General features: G+C 34.5%; 1 protein-coding gene across 1 annotated transcript in view; it reads right to left on the minus strand.

The window, feature by feature from the left end:
* Positions 1–18671, minus strand: part of LOC149538945 (uncharacterized) — a 187087-nt gene that overhangs the window by 131766 nt on the left and 36650 nt on the right. Inside the window, exons 2-3 of the mRNA XM_089800335.1 lie at positions 12579–12876; positions 12330–12482 (exon numbers count right to left, since the gene is read on the minus strand). Of these exons, the coding sequence (XP_089656461.1) occupies positions 12330–12482; positions 12579–12876 (451 nt within the window). The remainder of the gene's footprint in view (positions 1–12329; positions 12483–12578; positions 12877–18671) is intronic.

An 18671-nucleotide genomic window follows, 5' to 3' on the forward strand; every position in this document is an offset into this window, starting at 1 on the left:
TTTAAACGTTATCTCCATCATTTTCTTTTGTTCTCAGTTCATAAATCTCAAGTTTAAAGTTTTCCTATACTTCTTGCCATTTGGAAAATATTTATTGTGTTTGTGCTCTGATTGATCTGTTTTAAGTGTCTTGGATCTATGTGTTTCATCCAAGATTAGGTGCACCCGCCTCGGTCTTGCAGAGCCGGAAGCGCAGGGGATTTAGATCACATTGATTGATCCCGTTAAGTTGGCCTTAACCAGTTGGATATCCCAGCATCAAGCAGGCAAGGCTCGTAGGATTCCAATCTGCGGTTTTGGGAACCAACAGATTGGCGACTTTGCTGGGGACACATCGCAAGTAAGGTTTACTTGCTCCAGGACCAGTTTAGAGTTTCATTTAGGCAAAAGCCTAGAGGTGAGATTTCTGATTTCGTCTTCTTTGACTTAGATATAGATACATTAATAAGTTTTCTTTTGTTTTCATTTGTCGTTTATAATTTTCAGATTCCAACATTCAGACTTTTAATCATCATTATGATAAAATCTACAAATCTTTTCTAAAATTTCAAAGCTGTGCTCAAAAGTCTTAAAGTTTTGGCTAAGATTTTCATATAAAATCAGCGACTAAAAGGAGATTTCTTTCCTTACTTTCAGAAAATTGTTTTTCAAGTTATTGGCATAAAGCTCTGCTGGATATAGAACCCAAATTTTCATTTTTTTATAGAAATTGGCGACTCTATTGTTTAATTTTGCAAGTGTATGTGGGGTAGAAAATCAGTAAACCCCCAGCCTAAAAGACTTGTGCAACTCACTTTTGAAAAGAAGTCAAAGAGTAAGAAAGGCAATAATCAAAAGGCAAAGATGTTTTATACAGGACATAGAAATTTTCAAGAAAGAGCTAGTAAACAACCTGAAGTTTGTGAATCAAGCCATAATAGCCCAGAAAATGAAGAAGAAAACCCGTTCTTTCATATTCCTAGAATTGATGAAGAGCCTCAATGTGAAGTAACTCGTATAAAAAACGATGATGAACAAGAACAAATAATGCAGTGGGGCATAATAATAAGGAAAATGGCTGAAACTACGAATGGAAATAGTGCTATATTGGCAAAAGCGTTAAAAATGCAGCCGGATGATATCCTAGCAAAAATAGGAATGTCTAAAGACCTTATTACTTCCCCACCTAAAACTCCTAATGAACAAAGGTCAGATAGGTGGAGGGAAGAAAAATCAGATCAAAATACTACGCTTAGAGATAATCCGCCTCACAAGAAAAATTTGGAGACACAATATGCTACTAATCATGATAACCCGCTATTTGAGAATAGAAGAGAAAGAAATCAAGATAACAATTTTAATAGATATAATAATCAGCGAACATGGAACAATGGACAAAATAATAGGGGAATTCAGCAAAATAGTGGGAATACTAGACAGCCTTATGGTGCAAATCAAAATAACAATAATCAAAATCGTCACGGATATGTGGCTCAAAATCAAGGCAATAGAAACCAAGTAATGCGGCAACCTATGGCAATCGAACGCTATAGGCAGCTTGACTTCATTGGAATTCAAGGATATCCGAATCCTATTTCAAATGATTTGAGGAATGCCATCCCAAAATTTTCAGGAAATGGAACAGAATCAGCTGAAAGACATGTTATCAACCTGAAAAATGTGATTGAAGATTTTGAAGAAGAACATGAAGATGTGTTCATGAAATTGTTTGTTCAATCATTAACTGATGACGCTACGGAATGGTATAGAAGCTTGCCAAATAGATCAATTTCTGGTTGGTGTAATTTCGCAGATCAATTTATTGAACAGTTTGGGGATCACACTGATACATCTTTCACGTCACATGAGTTGACTAGCATTAAGAAGAACTCAAATGAATCAGTATCAGAGTTTAACAAAAGATTTAATAAAGTCCTTAACAGAATTCCAAGAGAAACTAGACCCGTAGATTCATTCTTGATTGATTTTTATTTAAGTGCCTTTGATAGAAAAACTCACTATGAAATTAGATCTCATAAACCTTCCTCGCTACCCCAAGCTTTCAAGGTTGCCATGACTATTGAAAATGATAGGAAGGCCGCAGGAAGAGTTAATAAGAGGGATGATTCAAAATTGTATAACCCAAAAAATCCTAAGAAGGACGAATTTAAAGAAATAATGGATATGTTAAAAGACATAAAAGTCAAAAATGAGAAGCCACCCTTTAATAAAAATAACAGAGTAAGATTACATGATATGCCTTATAACACAAACTGGAAGGATGGAAAACCAGAGAGACCAACTCATGCTAAAGATACACCTGATCCCTTGAAGAAAGTAAATATTGCTGATGATGGCCCATGGTGTGATGCATGTAGGCTACCCCACGATCCTAATCATTGTATTGTTGCGCAAGCTATTTTTGAAGAAGGAAATCAGGAAAGTGAAGAACAACCCGTGATCAACACAATATCGTCTGAACCAATATGGGGAAGAGATGAGGATGATTCTGGGGATGAAGATCAGAATGCTGATTATTATTATAGAGGCTCTAACCAGCAGCGATGTACTCAACAAGTCTTTTCAGATGAAGAAGATAATCCTACTCTTCGTAGGTTAACACCAGAAGAAAGAAGAGCTTATACTATTGCCGCAGTTGAGCACGCTAAACATACATACCAAAGAAGGAACAAAGGTAATAATATTGATCAAGGAACTCCTGCTGGTATATTTGTAAGGAATCAGCAGCATATTGACGCATCTAAGAAGCCTGAAAATCAAGCTCAAACCAAACAGAAGGAAGCTAACCAAACTTATAGAATGACCAAGCAACCAATTGTGCAGACTCATGGTAAGAAAATATCCGATTGTCATAGTTTTATGAGTCATGCTTTATCTCAATTAAAGATTACTGTGCCACTAATGGATATGATGAAATTTGCTGATTACAGGCATGAAACGGTGAAGATATTGTCTAGTGTGCAAGATATTAACAATAAGGATGACGATAAAAGTAATGAAGAAACGCCCATTGTATATCTAGGAACAACATTAAATAAAAGGGCGAATCAAGTGGACCCGTTCTATTTAACATTGTTGATAAACAATAAATTAGTTAAAAATTGTATGATTGATTCTAGCGCAGCAGTCAATATTATGTCTGCTGATGTAATGAAGGAAATAGGACTAAAAATTGATACCCCTTATGGAAAGTGTTATGCCATGGATAACAGATCTGTACCTGTAGTTGGAATAATTAAAAATGTTGAATTTCGTTTTCCATCATTTCCGCATATATCATATAGAACTGACATCACAGTAGTAGAAATATCAGCAAGTTATGGTATGTTGTTATCTAGGCAATGGTCAAATTTGGTTGGAGGTCATGTGCAGTTAGATATGTCTTATGCTACTATTCCTGTCGGAGGCAAGGAAATACGAATCGAAAGGGAACCCCAATCGTACTATTTGGTCGACGACTACATTTTGGATCCTGAAGTTAACTTTTGCCATTCGGACATGGACAACTTCCAAGTAAGTATAACCAAACCCACTTCTAAGATTGTTGATCCAATCTCAATCTATGTAAGAGAAAATTGTAATGATGTTTGGCAAATGTTTTTTGATGGCGCATGTAGTAAGGAAGGAAATGGGGCTGGCGTTATTTTTGTTTCGCCATCAGGTAAAACTTTTAAATTTTCTTTCTTACTGAATTTTGAATGCACTAATAATATTGCTGAGTATGAGGCGTTAGTCATTGGTCTTGATATTGCTAAAGCATATAAGATTAAAATGCTCACTATTTTAGGGGATTCAGATTTAATTGTTTCACAAATTAGGCATAAATTTTCAACTAGGAACCCGAGATTAAAACAATATCGGAACCATGTATGGGATCTGATAGAATTCTTTGATGCCTTTTCAATTAAATGGGTCGATAGATCAACCAATTACTTAGCTGATATAATGGCTAATCTGGCTATTAGGCAAATGGATATCCCATTTGATGAAGTTATTCAGGTTGAAATGAAAAATAGACCTTCTATACCAGACAATGTTCAAAACTGGCAAGTTTTTGAGGGCGATAATGATATCATTAAATTTTTGACTTGCCAAGAAGATTATGAAAATCAATTTATTGATTGGAATGGATACATAGAAGAAGAAAACGGTAAGGAAACATTGTTTGGAAAGGAAATAATGCAATTAAAAACCAATAAAATACCAAAGGGTCTTGTTTCTTTAGAGCAAATCTTTGATGAAAAGGAAAGTCCAAAAAATAGCAAATCTACCAGAATCCAAAATGAAATTGAGGAAATAAAATTGGGAAGTGAAAGTTCTCCCAAAAAGATCTACATAGGAAAGAAATTGTCATCAAAAATAAGGGCTGACCTAATTGCTTTATTAAGAAAATATAGACACGTCTTCGCTTGGAGCTATGATGAGCTTAAAGCATATAAGGAAGATTTGTTTCAGCATGAAATACCTTTAAAACCCGATGCCAAACCATTTAGACAAAGACAACATCCAATAAATCCAACGTTAGCTCCAAAAATGAAAGATGAACTCATCAAATTAAGAGACGCCGGAATTATAAAGCCTATAAGGCATTCTACATGGGTTTCGAATTTAGTCCCAGTTAGAAAGAAGAATGGAGATATACGGTTATGTATAGATTTTAGAAATTTGAATATATCTTCCCTTAAGAACAATTATGCATTACCTAACATGGAGATTTTATTACAAAAGGTGATTGGTAATGAATTACTATCTATGATGGATGGATTCTCGGGTTATAATCAAGTTAAAGTGAAAGAATCCGAACAATATAAGACTGCTTTTACTACACCTTGGGGTACCTATGTCTATGCTAGGATGCCTTTTGTGTTAACAAATGCAGGGGCTACCTTTCAAAGGGCAATGGATGTTGCTTTCGATGGATTGATTGATTTAATCATGGTTGTCTACCAAGATGACCTTACTGCTTATTCAAAGAAAGCAGAAGACCATTGTAAGCACTTAGAGAAGATTTTCATAAGGGCCCTTGAATTTGGAATTTCTTTGAATCCTAAAAAATGTCAATTCGGGGTAACTGAAGGAAAATTGTTAGGTCATATTGTCTCCAAGGAAGGGGTTAGAATCGATCCTGAACGGGTAGCAGCCATCGATAACATTCAGATACCTAAAACGACTAAGGGAATCCAATCTTTCTTCGGGCAAATAAATTTTGTGAGAAGGTTCGTTTCTAATTTTGCTGAAATTGTTAAACCTATTGCTAAGATGCTTAAGAAGGGTGCAAAAATTACTTGGGATAGTGAAGCTATAGGGGCATTTTCTAAGATAAAGCAAGCTATTAAAAAAGCCCCGGTTCTAAAATCTCCCGATTTTAAAAAGCCATTCCAGTTATTTTCATTTGCCTTTTACCATACCATAGCCGCGGTCATGCTGCAAAAGAACGATGAAGGATATGAGCAACAAATTGCATTTTTTAGTAAGAGTTTACAAGCCGCTGAATTGAATTATGATATAAATGAAAAACAGGCTTATGCTTTGGTTAAGGCAGTTAAATCTTTTCGACCTTACCTAGTAGGGGCTGAAGTTATCGCCTATGTGCCAAATGCTGCCATTAAGGACATATTTAGACAATCTGAAACCACTGGAAGACGATGTCGTTGGATAAATCAGATCCAAGAGTTCAATATAGATATTCAGATTACTAAATTAGTTAGAGGACAGGGTTTAGCTAAGCTTATGGCAGAATCAAATTTGGAGGCTGCACAAGTCAACCAAATTAATGATGAACATGCTAAAGTTAGTATTGGGAGATGCCCTTGGTACACAGATATAGTATATTACTTACAGCATACCAAATGTAGAGATAATTTAAATGAGAATCAGAAAAGGACCATAAAGTTACAAGCTGCAAAGTATGTTTTAATTCAGGGTGATTTGTACTGGAAAAATCAGGATGGGATCCTCTTGTTTTGTTTAGATATTGCGCAATCAGAAGTTATTCTCAAGGAAATGCATGAAGGGGTTTGTGGGGGTCATTTTTCAGCAAGGACTACAGCTCATAAGATATTGCGAACAGGGTACTATTGGCCTCAGCTCTTTAAGGATTGCCATGCTTATGTTAGAAAATGTGAAGCTTGCCAGAAATTCTCTAGTAAATTAAAATATGATGGTGCTCTCCCATTAAGGACAATGCAGGCGGAGGAACCATTCCAAATGTGGGGGATTGATTTTATAGGAGAAATCAGTGAAAAGTCAAGTGGTGGACATAGTTGGATTTTAGTAGCCACTGATTACTTTACCAAATGGGTCGAAGCTATAGCAACTCGGCGGTCGACAAGTAAAGTGGTTATTAAATTTCTTATGGAAAATATCTTGACTAGATTTGGAGTCCCGCAAAAAATCATAGCAGATAATGGTATGTGTTTTAGGTCTAACGAATTTGTTGAGTTTTGTAGGAAGTATGGTATTACAGTTTCATACTCATCTCCATATCACCCTCAAGGTAATGGACAGGCGGAATCTAGCAATAAAAACATTCTGAAGATCATCAAAAGAATGCTAGAAAATAATAAACGTGCTTGGGATTCAAAGCTAAATTCAGCATTATGGGCAGACAGAATCACGGTAAAGAAGTCAATAGGTTTCTCTCCATTTAATCTTGTTTATGGTAAAGAGGCCAAGCTTCCCTTAAATAACTTGTTACCTGTTTACAAATTTGTCTCCGAAGAGCAATTAGAAGATGTTAATTTTATGGAAAATAGGTTAAATGCTTTGATTGAGCTAGATGAGGTAAGAAGAATAGCGCAGGAACAAAATATAAATAAGCAACAGCGCGTCAAGTTTCTTCATGATAAAAAATCTTCTAACCGATCTTTTAAGGCAGGAGATTGGGTTTTAAAATGGAATGCTAGGGATCAGGACAAAGGAAAGCATGGTAAATTTGAGGCGCTATGGCTCGGACCATTCATAATCTTTGATAAAGCAGGAGAACAATCTTATTTTCTACAGGAAACAAATGGTCATATTCAGGATTTCCCGGTTCATGGGCAGTATCTCAAACCATTTTTTCAATAAGCTCGACAGGGAAGTTATTATGCTTTTCTTTATTTTTACATATTTTTTTTTTGTTGTTTCCCCATTTTTGTTTATTTTGATTTGTTTGTGTGTTTAGATTCTCATATATATAAGTATGCAAATTGACTTCTTTCCATATGTCACCAAGTTTGCTCCTCCAGAGATAGCTGGAATCTTGCTATGCTTACAAGGAGCATGCGTCCCCAACAAGAGCCACTGATGGAACTTTAAATTTCCACCTCCACTAGTGAAGATTGGAAGGGAATCATGATTGATGTCAAGGATTTATAAAGTAGCACATCATCAAGTTTGAGATCTTTATTTTTCTTTTAATGTCCATACTGTGGAGAATCTTTGCAAATTATTAGACTAAGGAGGCCTCTGCAATCAAGTCTGCTATTTATTTTCAAAGACAAAGTTTGACATGTTTTATGTCAGAGTGAGTGCCATTGGCATACAGCAGCAGCATATTGATGAGTATTCAGGATTTTTACAGCAACTGAATCCATGATGGTATACACAGAAGTTTAAAGAGGCACCACAGGAGCTGTAGAGAATTCGTGAAATAGAGAAAATAGTTAGACTCGTCAGTAAAGAATGATATGAGAGTTTGCATCAGATAGCAATAACACATTACAGCAATCAATACTGTAAACCTGGGCTTAGTCATGTGAGAAAGAAAATGTGTTTTTCATGCTTTTCCTTATTATTCTATGTATTCAATACATCCTGATGATATGCACAAAGGGGAGTACAAATAGTACGACAAAGTACCATCGTAGACAACCAGTAATATGAAGATTGTGCATCGAGACAGTGAACATACCTACAGAAGTTTTCAGCAATAGAAATTCAGGATTGAATGAGTCCCTATAGAATGGATTATAGGCCACACATGATGTGCCTGTACATGTCACAAGGATTAATATTTTGTGATTCGGTTGTGTCAGAATAATCAGATTATATATTGTCATTGCTCTTAATATTATGTACACAGTGATAGGTATGGTTATGTACCACAAGCAATTTGCGGATGTCCCTAGTCCATGGAGGTCGGGCTTGAATGTTCTTAGAGACGGAAACATATTCCAGCAATTCGTGAATCGTAGTTGCCTTTCCCAATAAATGCTATTCGCAGGTCTTCCAAGTAAGCATGTTCATACGATTATTGTTGATATTGTTTACTTACAATATTTTGAAATGTATTGTAACAGGAATACGCCTGGATGGAAGAGCCCCGCTCAGACTTGGAGTATGAATACTGGAAGGAGAAGCCCTTGCAAATAGAAACTGTGGAGTTACCAAGCGTGAGGGATCAAACGTTAGAATGCAATGGTTTGGAAATGTGCGCAGGAAGGAGAACTACTGGTTCAACAACATACCCGACCCCGGCGGAGAACAAAACCAATGCGTCCAAAGATATGCGATTGCCCAGTATACTCATTTGAATAAATTTTTTAAGCGGGGTTTAGTTTATAAAGATGCAAAGTTTGTAAAGTTATCGGGTGGTTGTAATTTTGTTTAAGTGGGTGTTTTGGAAAGATATGTCTTTTCATCTCGCACCCTTTCACTCATTATAAGTATGAGATGCGTAAATCAAAGAAAGAGACAACATTCATCTTTCCATACTTGAACCTCTTTTCAGCCGGTCTTACAGTATATTATTTTGTCATCGGCAGAAGAGTGATTGAACCAAGCAACTGGATTGTGGATTTTTGAGTAAATCTCATTCGATCTGGATAAATTTGTTGTAGATTGGTCATCCACAAGGAACGTCTACATATAGTTTTTATTTTCCGGCAAAATCTGTAAGAAGAATTTATTAAATATATTTACATTAGAGTTTAACTTGTTATTAATTGTGTCCTTTATAAATGTCTTTTATTTATCTTTTATAAATATTTTAATATTCAGGATAAGTAGACAAGATCATTATCGCATTTTAAATTCGATAAGCATAAATATTGTGAAATATTTTATTTGTTTCCATATTTATGTCTAATTTGTCTCTGTAAGAGTAAAGTGCATTTTAGACTTATTTAAAATTGCATTTAAAATAATTGATCCTTCACATCTGAATATTAAAATTATCTATAATTTGGATATATTAGATTTTATAAAGTTGTATGTTTCAGTTGATAATTATTGACTCTGATTGCCCATTTAATTAAGCACTGGTCTTTTGCTCCTAATTCATAATCCATATGCTGGCAATTGCTTGAATTCTTGCCTTTGAGAAATTAATATATTCATATATTGCATTAATCTATATTTATCCTTTATTTAAACGTTATCTCCATCATTTTCTTTTGTTCTCAGTTCATAAATCTCAAGTTTAAAGTTTTCCTATACTTCTTGCCATTTGAAAAATATTTATTGTGTTTGTGCTCTGATTGATCTGTTTTAAGTGTCTTGGATCTATGTGTTTCATCCAAGATTAGGTGCACCCGCCTCGGTCTTGCAGAGCCGGAAGCGCAGGGGATTTAGATCACACTGATTGATCCCATTAAGTTGGCCTTAACCAGTTGGATATCCCAGCATCGAGCAGGCAAGGCTCGTAGGATTCCAATTTGCTGTTTTGGGAACCAACACTATCTACTTGTGAAGAGTCAAAAAAAAAGTCACTTGGAATTTATACATATGGTCAATAGTTTGGCAAATTGCACTGAATTAAGATGCCAAATTCATGTTGTCTCTAAGGGTCATCTACTAGAAATGGGCAACATAAATCTTGAGATAAATCTGGGAAATGTTGGATTTCAGAATTGGGTATGAATAATTAGAATTTCAACCTTGTAAGTTGCAGAGGTCTAAGCGGTAGGGCATAGTAGATAACAAGAACTCACATTCAAATATGTTTTCAACTTCATATGGGCACTTGTGTACTCAATTAAGAAGCGAAAAGAAGCACTATTTTCCTCAACTAAGGCAGAAATTGTAATAACCCCCAACAGGTTATAACTTCGTCAAACATCAAATTCTTTTATAATTCAGTTGTTTAACATTTCGTCAAACACTTTGCAAGCAAGCTCTGATACCACTATAATAACCCGACAAGCTCTCAATCTGTACTGAAGAATTGATTTCTTTTTTTTGTTCTTGAGGTTTTGAAATTTTGATACAACAATATAGCAGCAAACTAGAAGATTTTGCAATAATAATTTCAACTCAAATATTTAGATATTACACAGGGAATATACAGCTAAGAAATTCCAGATTTCAATATCAACTTAGATACTAAGTATTTTCACAAAATACCGACAACCCAGTTGATAAAATATCCCCAATTATCTAATTCAATAGAAAAATTAGAAGTTACAATCCATGAACTTGTAAGAAAGACATGCCTTAAAACCATCCGAAATGAAGACTAGTAGCAACAAAGAATTCTTCGACAAACAAATGCGATTGCAAATTTGGAAAATGTTGCTCCCAAAGTGCAAATAGAAAATAACACCCAACAACAGCGTTCAACCAACTCCAAATTAATCAGCACACAATTTGATATAAAAATTCCAATGAATCCCTTCACAAATTCCAGAACAACCTCTAGCAACAAGAAAAATTAAACTTCTCCTTAGCAACAGTTAATACAGTAGGAGAAATGACAAATTGTATACCTCAACACAATTTGCCAAGCAATCTCATAATTGAATCTACAGTACTTCAGCTTAGATCCCAAATCCTTATACTTCAGCAAGGGCACAAAATTTCAGAAATGTCACAAAGACAACAAGAGAAAAATAAATACTCAATTGGATGTTTTTCTCATCAAATGTCCTCATATTTATAATCTCCAAATGGCACTGATTTTCCAAAACAACTCCACTTAAGAAGCTTACTCTACACAACATTAAAATATAATAAAGTGTCATTAATATAATTTATTAATTGCTTTTGGCTCCAAAAAATGACATTTTCCACCATAACTTAAAACTCTAACACACAAGGCCACTGTTTCTTGTTCCAACGATTTAAAACTTTTCGTCCCGGTTCCAATGAGCTATGATACTGAGGTGACCAACAAACAACACCAACAAAAATAGCAACCTCAACTATTTGGATGAATAATAATAATTCACCCATCTTGCGGAAACAATTGAAGAAGCATCAGAATCAAAATCTGACAACAACAAAGTGATCCTAATGATGAAAGACGATGAATGAACCTGATGGGGTGACTTACTATAAATAGATGCTCCCTCCAAGATTCTTGGAGCCCAAACCAGAAGCCCAAAATAAAAACTAAGAGCATCACCCAACTCCTCTAACTCAACTGAGCTCATCAAAACCAACAGTTTGACTTACTATAAATAGTAAATCCCTCAAATGGAGCGAAAACACACCATAGGTTGTTGGAAAGCTTATAACCGCATAACTGAGACCCTCAAATCCTACTGCCAGCTCACGAGGGTCGCAAAGGTGAAATGACTAGCCAATTGCAGGAACTTGCTAAAAATGGGGACATTACAAAAACAAAACAGCTATTGGCAAGACAACTGAAACCCATTAGCTAAAGAGGCTTCTAAGAATATGGGACATCAAAAGAGCCATGCAATAGTTGTTTTGTGGCAATAAAGGAGCATTTCTGGCTTGGGAACAATCACAACATCTTGCATTTCAACACTGCTTCATCCTAGAACAAGTAAAGAGATTGAGCTTGCTTCTTGTCTAACAAAGGAGGTAATAGATACATTCTCAAAAAATCCTTATCAAAAGATACATTTCAAATGTTCAAGAAAATATTAGGATGCTCTCTCTAGTTGAACAAATTAAAAAAGGTATTAAAAATTAAAATCATAATTACAACCTACAATTCACTTTTGTAATCTTAGATACTCATAATGTTCCAATATTTGAGTGAGTAGAAGAAGAAAAGTAATAAACTTAATGTAAAGAAATTGTAAATGTTGCATAAGCAATAATTGAACTATTTAATGACAAAAATTCAACACACCAATGTTGTTTGCATCAAAACACAAATTCAAATTTTATTTTCATTGGAAATGCAAGCTGAAAACCAATCATCTTGAGGTTAGAATATTCCATTCAAATTAAATAATTAAGCACAGATTTCACAAACTTGGATAGCCATAAACCTTAGCAGTAAAAACAATCCTCATTAACATGGCAGATCTACATGTTCCCAAGCATGAAAACAAATTTTTCATTTAACATGTATAGTTACACAATTGATTTTCATACCATGATTCACAATGTTAACACATAGAGAGAACTACTAGGAATAGAGCATATCTTACCAACTCAGTGCAATAGTGCATTCCAAATGCATCGCATGTGAAGAGAACTTTTGTTCCATGGTCAAGAGTGAACATGGTATCAGGCCAATGCAAATTTGGTGCCATTATGAACTCTAACACATGGTCCCTTCCTAGGTTTAGAGTGTCACCTCCCTGTAACAAAATTAAACTGACCCTCAGAAACCACAGAGCATAAATTGGAAATCAAATACAAAATTAAAGGACAAGACATCATAAAGTTCTACCTACCTTCACAACTAAGCTTTTGAATGGGCGTAGCATTAGATTTTGAAGAAACATAATGCAATTTTTAGACCCAACTACTGTTGCATTTGGTGCAAGCTCTAGGAGATCTGGAATCAGACCACTGTGATCAGGTTCTGTGTGATTTGCTATAACATACTCAATGGTACTAGGATCAATTTGTTCCTTGATTGCTGACAGGTACAATCCTTTGAACTTTTCATGTGAAGCATCAATTACAGTTGGCTTATCAGCATCAATTATAAACGAATTGTATGTAGTCCCATTTTGTAATCCAAATTCTCTGCAGGAAGATAACTTACATGTTAATTCAGACCCAGGCAAATGTGAATGCTTTTACCCTTATATAGCTTGAGTAATTTTCATACTAAGAATGTATATGACTGTAGGTCTAAATAATATCCTGTCATTAAAAAATACAAGGAACAAAAATGCGAAGCATTGCTAATATAAAAAGAGGGTCATGCATATAGAAACATGTTCATGTCTCTCATGTTCCTATTTACGAAATGCATGTTTCATTTTAGACCACAAACATTTTATAAAATATATTACTAAGGGAGATCGTGTAATTAATCATATTCAAAACACATATTTTCATAGGATTCCAAGTACGCCCCTTAACTATATATTTACCTCCACCTCCTCTAATTCTCAGCATCCTTCTGTACGGTACAAATTTATTAGCTTATCAAAGATAGTGTCATGTACCCTACCCTCTACCAGGATCTATCTTTATTTTCTCTTTTAGTCCATCCTTGTCCCTGTGGACTATTAAAGGTGAATGGAAAGGGGACTGTTGCGACATTTTCTTTTGTCACCCCCTCTCAGAGCAGCCTTATCTTTCAATTTGAACCTTAGCACCTCTTCAATTCAGGGCCGACCTGCAGTAATTTGGTGAAAGAAAATTCATCTTAGTAGATGACTCATGATGGAGTCAATCATCATTTATCATTCAATTCTCTTGTTTGGCAATTCTCATTCAATTCTCTTGTTTGCCTTGTGCATTAGCTTGAAACTCTCATTGGCTCTTCAACAAATCCATCTCCCAGATCTCTTTAAGTTTCATTGCAAGAACAAAGCCATTTATATCCATATAGAGCCAGTGCAATTTTTCCAGATCTTGACCATTGAAAACACATCCTCTGAAATGTCCCTTACTTAAATACCTTTAAATAGTGGAAAAATCACTTCCCTTTCTCACACTTACTCTATTCAAACTTGCAATGAAATTATAAAATGGAGAATATGAACCATATCACACTGACACAATTATGGACAGGGATGTGCTGCAATGTCTGATACTGCAATATATATATCTATATTAGTTTTAACAAGGTGAATAACTTTCCTTGATTGAACAATATGGGTATGTAGAGATATTGGAACCATTAGTTACTGATTCTGATATTCACTTGTATGCTTGCAGTGGTGGTACTGTTTGTCATTTTTATCTCTATGTGGCTGTGTTAATAAAAGATTTTCAATGACCCTCAGCTGATCCAAAATAAGACAGGATCTAATATAGTTATTCTCTGTTGTATTCCCCCATACTTGTATGGCAAGTAAATTTGTATTCATCTTTTCCTAAAGAGAAGTAATTGATGGTTCCCATACAAGGAAATATGGACTTCACTCATCATACACAAGAAACAGCAACAATTTGTAGATGATTAGTAATGCCTTGCTTGTATTAATGTTTAGCCGTTTCAATATATTGGCTTTATCTGTGATTTGTATTCCCTAATTTTCTGACTGTATATTTCCTTGCTGATGTGATTATACTTCTAACAGTGAATGCTGGAGATTCCTCACGCTGGCGTTAAGTTTATATTTACTAGCTACTCTGCGTTCTGCAGTGGCTGCTCCCTATATTTCCCGGTTTGCGGTTGCTCCGTGTATACCTTCTATATCTCCTGTTGAGTCAGGTCTCCTTGTCAGATATATCACCTTGATGCGTCTTCAGAAACGTTGATTTCCTATATCCATTTGATGGAGTTTCATCGCATATGCCTATTATTTATGATGACAATATTTGTCAAAAACATGTGTAGACCGTATATATTATTCCTGAGTTTGCACTGGATGATATATATATATATATTCATTATCCTTTGTGAATACCTAAATAAAATATTTATATACTTCATCAAACTTCTACCTATACCTACTGTCCTCTTTTATTGATACAAAATGGATTAACATCCCCCTTTGATGATGACACTTTGAACTGGTTACCCCTCTGTATGTCTGTTATTATTACAATGATGAATCAACTACTGAATCGCTGCTAATTTATATCTCTACTGTAAATGACCAGTTGTAAATCATTATAATATTCAATGCTTCAATACAGTTATACTAGGGTATTCATTATCACTTCCTATCTATTCTCTTGACTTCAATCCCACTGCTCAATACTCAGACTTATATGGATATCTTTCCTTAACAACTGGTTGGATGGTATACAGTGTGCCTGAAATATAATGGTTTGAGTAGTATGCATTATAGTTGCTGCTTTTTTTATTTTTTTATTTCTTCATTTTCCCCCAGTTCTCCCACTTCCCCTGCCATATAAATATCCAGATGGATAATGATCTCTCAACGGTTGTGACTATTCTCTATGGTCACATTATTATAATTATTTAATATTTAATATGTATTAAATTTTAATCATATATTTAATGATTATATAATATTATGTGATGAAATAATTAACATTATTTTAATATTTCATATCCAAATATTATCTATTCTATATAATATTTAAGTATTTATTAATAATAATGTGTGAAATACAATCTTTCTGTCCTTATATTTAATATTATTATTATATAATAATATTAAATTAATTCTTTATATTTATATTAGTGCAATTATACTCCTTCATTATATAATTAATAAACTATATTATAGTTTACTATTTTATTTAGTTAATATTTTAATACTAAATAATTATTTATTATTATTAGGTTTTCTTTTATTAAACATATAATAAATAATTATATCTAAATATTTATTTATTCATTTGTTTAATCATATATTAACTCTATTATTATTAAAATCAATCTTGGAAATCGGGACATTACATCCTCCTTCAATAAGTTTGGATGAAATTGATACCATGTGTCAATGTTCTATCAAATAATTCATGTACATACCCTGAGATTACATCTCTTGTGCATGCCTGCCATTGTACTGCAGAACAGTTCATATGGTCTATTTGAGAACCCACATTTTGGTAGGGGAATTAAATCAAACAATTTGAATGATTTATCTGTGCTTCCACATCTTGCATAACCTTCTAGCAAGTGTCTCCCAGAAATGGATTTATTCAAAGCGTTATTTCAAACAGTTCAGATTCATCGTCTATGCTCCCACTTTTTGCATATACATTTACCAAAGATATTCAAACTATAATATCCAAAAAAGATCAACCTTCATTATGCTTTGATAAGTGTTGTTTATCACTTCGAGTGCTCTCATTTGTGCTTCTACATATCCTTATCTTTAATGTATGTTCTCATTGCAGTGTCCACAAGACTGCATTTCTTTAAGAAAAATCATCAATTGACCCAGCAATGTGATGATTTGTCCACATTTCACATGCATGTATGCCAAGGTAATATGCAGCATTCCTGCAACTATCTAGCTGCATGAGGTGACATCTCTTTGTAAACAAGCCACAGACATTATATATGCTCTCATACTTCTCATGCTGCCAACTGAAGATTACTATAGCCTTTTCAAAGGATCTATTCAGTGTACATTCTGAAAGCATTGAGGCCATTCGAGTGCATTTTCATCATCATTGCTAGAGGATGCAAGCAGAGACTACAGAATTCAGTTTCATGCCAGATGCATTCTTTAGTTCATCCCTCCCAAGTTTCTTTAATGGACACTTATTTGCAATTTTAGAAAAGAGGTTAGGAATGCACACAATTTAAGCATTTGTAATTTAACAAGATAGAAATGCTTTTTTTTAAGCATTTTATACCTTTTATCGGTTGTGAGTGCTCAATTTTGAGAACTCAAATCCTTTTTGGTTTTGTTTGCTCATATTTTGAACTAAATTTGGTTGTGTATGCTCAATTTTTTAGCATTTCTAACTTGATAAGTTAAATTAAACATTTTGAGCACTTCGAATGAAAGTGAATAACTTGAGTAGATTGGAAGAGGGCTCGATTTGAAGGTTGATCACTTAAGAACTGTTATCACTTGAAAAATTGCACCCCTGTCAAATTAAACAACAACTCGACATTTCAAGGTAACATGGAAACACTCCTAAGCTGTGGGCCGGCTCCTAGCTCGGCTCCTAGCTAGTTCTCACACTAAAACTACTACTTTCTCAGGAGAAGGGAAAGAAAAGGAGGACTGAAACTAAAACTGAAAACAATGCTTAAAATGTGCTAACTAAAGCTATACCAACTTGAACGGAAATATATACTTGTGGATGGTACTTAGTTCCTATGCAGAGATAACAACTGACACAACTTGTTAAGTCTTCCTGTGCATAAATATTTCATTAACTGGTTTAAAGATATAGTCACCAAGAAGGAAAACAGACATTTTCACAAAACTGATGCTTGCATGCTCGGCCAAAACAGCTAACAACCTACACTAAGGACTATTTACGAAAATATATAAAAATTGTGAGACGAAAGCCATGAATAAAGGTTTTAGTAAAACAGTTCACACTTTCTTTACCAATCACATATCATATTCTGAACCGTAATAACAAGTAGATTTGACAAAAATCTGCAAATGGGATATGACCTGCAATATATTCAATCTTCAATAAAACTGAGTTGGAATGAAGAAAAAAGACCAAGGATTCGGAAAATCACTTAGTCTCCAATCAATAATCAGAACTGAAGGAAAACCGTGTGTAAAACTCACTAAGTACATCCCACAAACCTCTCAGGGTCAGATCCAGAAAAATAGCCCACAAACCAGGACCTAGTAACTCCAAAAATGAAGTCCACTCCCACTCAAAGCTCAAGCAATTCACAAGTGACCCCACGACTCATCAAAACTGCTCCAAAAACACTCAAAATGGCTATGAATGTTCTCCAACCATTCGGAAATGTCAAAAAACAACCCTCAACTGTATCCTTCTCAACTCCTAAATATGTTCCTGATGTTCACAATTGTCCTACATGCTTGGTCAAAGCATAATTAGTCTATCTTCATCCCTTATGAATGCATGTTGCACTAGACTTTAAAGTCATCATTAATGGAATGGAAGCAAAGTTGACTCTTTGAACATTTCAAGATATTTGCACTTAAAAGATAACAAAATCATAAAAAGGCTTATAATGACACCATTTTATACTTCATTTTACATTGTGGACTTCAACGAATACTAAAAATGAGACAAGAAAAGATTAAGTGTTTAAAGAGTAACACATATACTTACACCCACGACATACTCATTAAAAATGGGTTTAAACTTAAAGAACCCCACCAAAATGCAAATCAGATTTCAAAAGTTTTTAAAACTATGACCTAAAGGGATATATTATGTTTGCAACCCTAAATGCGTCCACATACTTGTCATGATCTTTATTTTACACTAGAACTTTCTGGAGCTGGGAGAAAAGAGGGGCCACCCTAGGGTTTTCCTGTAGACTTCAGCTCTGCTATTTGGCTTTCATGGTGAATGTCTGCATATTTAACTCCATTACATGAGCAAAGAAGGTAAAAGCCACTTCCAATCCACATCTTGAAAGACTTCTTTAGGATTTTACATACCTTTTTAGATAATTTTTCCTCCTTTCCTCTATTTCTCACATTATCTTGTTGATTTTTCTTGTCAACATTTGAAGAGAGGGAAACTGGATTTACTTTATATTACTGAAATCTTTGCATGGCCCTTTCACTGTCTGAAGCTCTGTATGAATCTCTATATTTTCTGGAAAACCCTTGTCATAGCATTTGTCTTAATCATAGTAATAATACACAGCATGGTCTCTAGTATTGATGAAATTGAAATTTGTTGTTTATTACATGATACATCCCTTGCATGGATCCTTGTTGTGGGCTGCAACTCCATGAACATTGTTGCCCTTACTCATT

This window comes from Cupressus sempervirens, chromosome 9, assembly GCF_028749045.1.
Source record: "Cupressus sempervirens isolate cs-2001-9-10 chromosome 9, ASM2874904v1, whole genome shotgun sequence".
NCBI lineage: Eukaryota > Viridiplantae > Streptophyta > Pinopsida > Cupressales > Cupressaceae > Cupressus > Cupressus sempervirens.